At 30.8% G+C, this 6,172-nt stretch overlaps 1 protein-coding gene across 1 annotated transcript; it reads right to left on the bottom strand.

Annotated features, from left to right (window-relative positions):
- Positions 1 to 509: 509 nt before the first annotated feature.
- Positions 510 to 6,117, bottom strand: LOC125071299 (golgin subfamily A member 5-like). The gene is made up of 9 exons (XM_047681487.1): positions 6,051 to 6,117; positions 5,475 to 5,891; positions 5,238 to 5,396; positions 4,903 to 5,113; positions 4,015 to 4,290; positions 2,336 to 2,528; positions 1,669 to 1,947; positions 1,028 to 1,219; positions 510 to 941 (listed from the first exon to the last, which is right to left on the bottom strand). Exons 2-9 carry the CDS (start codon positions 5,860 to 5,862, stop codon positions 861 to 863), a joined length of 1,779 nt encoding a protein of 592 aa, XP_047537443.1. The 5' UTR covers positions 5,863 to 5,891; positions 6,051 to 6,117; the 3' UTR covers positions 510 to 860.
- Positions 6,118 to 6,172: the final 55 nt, after the last annotated feature.

Here is a 6,172-nt window from a genome sequence, read left to right as displayed (position 1 = left end):
AAGTCTGTTGTATAGGTTGGCGGACGAGCATATGGGTCACCTGATGGTAAGTGGCCACTACTGTCCATAGACAATGAGTCTGTAAGATATATTAACAGTTCCTTACATCGCCAATAAGTAAGTATTGTTGTGTTTCAGTTGAGAGGGTGAGTGGATTAGTGTAACTACAGGCACTTAATATTTAATTTCCCAAGGTTGGTAAAGCTTTGGAGTATAATGAACTTTGGAGTATAGTGCCAATATATATGTGCGATGTATATATCATTAAAAAAAATGTTTATATTGTTTAGATTTTTTTTTAATAAGTATTTCTATATATTTTTATACAAATGGCCTAAATTGATTTATTTTAATATCAATCTCAAGGCTACTCTCAGATAATTAGTTTCTTTAAAGCTAACCAATTAAACAAATATTATATACAGTTGTATATATGTACCGTTTTGAAATATAAAATATATATTCCAATCATACAAAAAGGTTTTAAATAAAAATAAAATTATACGAATAACAATTTATTGATTGTAACATAATTAAATAAAAAAATATAATTTTATTTAGGAAGAGAACGTTAAAATTAGTTGTAAGTTAATAAAATAGATACTGGCAAGTCAAGATATGGCATGAAGAACTAATGTTTTGGAGAGATTCACGACAGAATACGCTTTTATTTCATTTTTTTATACGACAATAGTTACATATATTATAATTTTTTTTTTTAATTTAAAATCAATTCATATAAGTTTCTTATCTGTGACTGAGAAGCTGGGTATTTCACAATCGCGTGTCAAATTAATTTATTGCTATATTTACACAAGGTACTGTGTGATTTTCGTTTATATATAGAATACGTTATATATTCATAATTTCGTTGGTCTCGGCACGTAGTCCTCTGGCGTGTTCGTGAAGAGCACTGTGAGCACCCACAAATGAAGCCCAATCTGTAATTTTGTATATATATATAAATACCGATTTATTACAATTCAGAATGTAACTTATATCGAAATACGAAATCAATATATCTTACCATATAAATCAAAATGAGTAGTCTAAATATTGGAAATCTCTTTATCATAACGCCGATACGTAATGACAACGCAGAGAGGGGTGATCCGGAATAGGTCAGTCTGGAGCGGGTGCGAGTGTCGCCATCTTGTAAGTGTACAACGCTGTGTGAATATTTCGAACGAAGCGAGGCCAAATCTGATCGGTGTTTTGACTGAAATTATAATTAAAATTGCAGATAGATCTGTGGACATATGTATACCGTCTGTCTATCTGTCTGTTCCTCTTTGACGGCCAAACTACTGAACTGAATTTGATGAAATTTGGAACGAAGCAAGCTTTAACTTCAAGGAAGAACATAGACTACTTTTTTATTCCTTACATCTGGCGACTAACTGCTAAAACTACAGCAAAGCCGCGGGTGACAACGTTTATAAAGAAGAGTAATTAATATTAATTTATGCGCTTAACTTTTGATTACATCTCCAGTTCAACCAAAAGTAAAAACCAAAAGAGAAAGCGTTAGCCCAACAGAAGGTTTTTTACAGTTACTATTAGTATAACAAGTTTAGTTTAATTTAATTAACAACTTTTTCTAAAGGTATAACTTGTATTTTAAAAGACGTAAACACCATATATTCAAACGTCACTTTAAGAACATACCTGTAATTTATCCAATTGTATCTTCAGTATATTATTATCAGCCAATAGTGTATCGATCTTTCCTTGTTTCTGTATCAGCATTTGCGTTAAATAATGTATCTTTTCGTTATCGATATCCTTGATGACGTCATAGTCAGCCACATTCAACGCGCTGGTGTCAGTCATGGGAACAGCGGACGCTGACTCCCTTAGGTTGTTTAATTCCTCTTCTTTATTTTCCAAAGCGGCTCGCAGGCTTGCTATAGTTTCCGTAGACTCGATTTGTAACGATTGTAATTCCTGAAAAACGTAATTTTCATAAAAATAAATTAACAACATTTGTATCTTAAATTATTTATAGGTAATTATTTATTCAACAAGATAGAACCTGTAGATGTTTACCAAAGATAGCAATGCAAAATCCCTTAAAATACCACTGAAGGTTCGTGTTTAATTTACGTTCATTACCCCTCCGTGTTTAGCGCTGACGGATGTCTTTATGAGAAAATCCGAAAAAAAATACAACATTCCAAACCTTCTAGCAGGTAGAGGTTTTTGCCCAGCATTAGTACTTACGATATGACAATTGTAATAGTTTAATTCAATTTTAATACATAATAACTTAAAAAAAGAAATAAGAACATAACAACATTCTAAATATTTATCAATAAATTTATCCCTATATTACCTTTCCCAAAGTAAGACATTGTACTTCTGCCCTATTTCTAGAACTATGTTCTTCCTTCAGCGTATCTCGTAGAGCTGAGACGACACGCTCGGCTGCATTGTGTCTTTGCTCCAGCTGGGTCATGCTCTGTTTCATATCATCGCATTCTTGACGCACACGAGCTATTGATTGTGATAAATCTTCCCTTTCTTCTCTGTGAGGAAAAATAATTAGATTGATTGAGAGCCGAGGGCAGAACATGAAAAATAAAGAGTCAAACGTTACCAAATAACTCATGTACTAAATTTGTAGAATTTCGTTTGGAAAGTCAAATTACAGCTGCTTTAAATTACTGGTAGTGCATTATCAAATTATATACCAGCGAAAGAACCAAGACTCTCCTCAGGTCTGGATCTTTTCTGGTACTCTATGCTCGACCTCATCCGCAAGCTAAGGTTCGGTCAGGGTCCTTGGAATTGGTAATATAGTCTAGTAGAGCTAAGTTGAACTGTCAATGAGTATGGCATATCATTCGAAGGTCTTATAACCGATGAAGTAGAAAAGTCTTTGAAAGGAGGCCAGGACTTACAAAAAGAGAAAAGGGGCACTCTCAAACCAGAACTGACGACTCGAAGAAGACAACGGGTAACCGTATATGTATTACGAGATGACGCACATAGCCAGTCGGAATCGCGCTAATTAAAACTATCTAGAAGTGGATATTTAAAGGAAATCGGCCTTTAATGTGAAAGATCAATGTGATAAAACACGAAACAAAGAGGAGGCATTTGCCCACAACATTTACAGGGACATATACAGGCTGTTACCATACTATATTATTATGATCATATGTATTTGAGCCATAACTTTATTTTATGGTTTCATATATAGGGGACATATACAGGGTGTTACCATACTATATTATTATGGTCGTATGTATTTGAGCCATTACTTTATTTTTTGGTTTCAGTCTCTATTATGCAAAACAATAAACATCATATAAAATACCAGTTGTATTTTGGAGGCATATGGTACATGTAATTATTAAGTTTTATTAATTTTACTTTTTATATAATTATATAAATAAAAGATTACAAAAACTTGTTAGCTGTTTTAACAATTTTAAAGAACCATTTATTTAATGCGTTGACAAAGTTATCGTTAATCAGCGTTTAACGAAGGTTTTATTACGCTTTTACAAGTGCTTTTGAATGCTTAATTTTACAGAACTATATATTAAAAGTAAAGCTACCACCGGTTCGAAGTGTAGATTCTATTGAGAATAACCGGCAAGAAACTCAATAGTTACCTTTATTATGTTAGTAAAATACAATTATATATATAATTGTATTTTAATATATATAATATAATATATCATCTATATAAATTATTGAATTCAAAAAACAAGTCGCCTTACTAGTTGTATTAAGAACTGTTTTTAGTAAAGGCAACAATGGCTTACGCTGATCGTTTTTTTCAGTGGTATGCACAAAGAGAAAACACGCCAATCGGCTTGCGTCGCAATAAATGAGTTAACTTTGATTACGAAATGTAGATTAAAAAAAATACATTTGTATAAAGCCAGATAATAAAAATCTGATAATTGTGTAGATTAATAGAATAGATTATAATTTATAATCAATGTATAAATCAAAATCAAATTAAATAAAAACTTCTAAATGATTAGATAAAATACTTACTTTAATGACTCTATCTGTTCCACTAACATTTTTGTATCTTCTGTTTGATTCGCTCCCTCACGTAATGACTTAATTTCATTGTCTTTGGCAAATAGCATATTCTTAACTCTCAATTTGTAAGCTTCCCAATCTTTCTCCAATCGATGACACTCTGCTGATGACTTTTCAATTTCATTTTGTTTTTCAGTAATCATTGTTTGAGCGTGACGTAACTCATTCTCTAATTTATTTTGTGCTGCCTCTTTATTGCTTAATTCCTCAGTGAGTGTTTTAATTCTGAAATAAAAGTTACACTTGCTTAATCTTAAAATGTAAACTTAAAGACAAATTCCTGCCACATTTGACATGTTACACTTATGTTTTTATTATGATATTTTCTTAAATTTATAAAGTAATTTCAAAAAAAAAAAAATTTATTAGGTTTAGAATATAATACATATTTTTCTTATTATAGAATATTACTATAATAAAATCAAGCAACAATTTTGAAAGCTGAAAAGTATAATCAATATCTAAAAAGTACTTGAAAGCATACTATTACAGTCTAATATACATGAAACTAATAGGAAAGATATATAAACATGTGTAAGTACATTCTACCCAGTTATCAATTTGACCATGAAACAGCAATACTTTATATAAATAGTGTAACTACATGCACAAGAGATATAAAATCTTAATTGCCAAGGTTGGTAGCGCATTATGGGAAGTATGAAATGGTTCTTCTTATGGCTATGAGGGATGGTGACCATCAGGTGACTTATTTGTCTGTCTGCTTATTCCAAAAATTATATAGAAAGAGAGACTATTACTCTGGATATTATCAATAAAATTTACAATAAAAAAATCTATTTAAAATTAGTTTTACAGACACAACAAAATACTTACTTTTCTTCCAACTCAGAATTTTTATATTCCAATGCATGAATACTTGATTCCAGATGTTGATTCTGCTCTATGTATTTGCTCTGTATATTGTTCACTTCATTTTCTTGTTGTTTTATTTTATCGGCTTGTGTCACCAATGCATCCTTTTCTTCTTTTAGCATGTGGTTTAGTTTTTCACTATTTTCATATTTAGTCTGTGTGATTTTCAGTTCTAATAACCAACATTAACCACATAGATATTATGGAAAAATAAGATAAGTATAGATAATATAAATATATATTTCTTATTAAATAGATGAAGATACTTTTTGTAATAATATCAAATAAATGCATACCATCTTCTGTTTTGCTTAATCTGTCGAGCAATTCTGAAACTTCCCTATTCATGACATTAAGTTCATTTTTCAACATTGCATTTTCAATTTCACAATTCTGCATATTATAAGCTATGTTATCATTGTCTATTATTTCTAAATCTGAAGGCAAACTATATCCTGAAAAGAAAGAGAATTAAAATTAAGGTTTTTTTTCCAAAATATATATATATTAAAGTACAATTTAAGTAAACCTACTTCTATGTCTAAGGCCAAATTGATCCATTACTTTATTGTCATTAAAATCACCAACTACTGTCTTTGGAGTGTTATTAAGATTATATTGAGTAGGTTTTCTGGCTGGCGACTTTCTTTTGTTATTTTCTTGAGGTGTTCTAACATTGTCCTGACTTTGTTTGATTGCAGATCGTGACTGGTGAAATTTTGTTGGGGAACCTGAAGGTCCATAACTAGATCTTGTTTCGGTTACATTTGGATTTCTTTTCGTATTCCTAGAATTAGTTTTCTTCTTTGGAGTCCACGTTTCTTTTATGCCATTATGATTCCGCAGGACTGCACCTGTCTGTTCGTCGAGGTTGTTTAGCAGGCTTTCTGCCTTGCCGGCGAGGTCCGCGAACCATGACATTTAAAGTACGTAAGTTTACGCTGTTTTACCTATAATGTTAAAATGTTCACACATTATTTTGCTTTTTTTCTTATATTATTTCACTTGTTCAACAATAATAGATCATAGATTTTGATAAAAAGTATATTGTTTATGTTTTTATTGACAATAATTTTTACATAAGTAATTTCGAATAGTATAGTAATTACCGATCATTAGTAATTTACGCCAAAAATTTCCTAAATTATAAATGAAAATGACACAAAAACAATTTCATTATAATGACACTGACAATGACACGTAAACAAAGTCAGAAACAAAAAAATATTAT

Source organism: Vanessa atalanta, chromosome 19, assembly GCF_905147765.1.
Source record: "Vanessa atalanta chromosome 19, ilVanAtal1.2, whole genome shotgun sequence".
Classification (NCBI taxonomy): domain Eukaryota; kingdom Metazoa; phylum Arthropoda; class Insecta; order Lepidoptera; family Nymphalidae; genus Vanessa; species Vanessa atalanta.
This window is presented reverse-complemented; position numbering and strand designations above follow the sequence as displayed.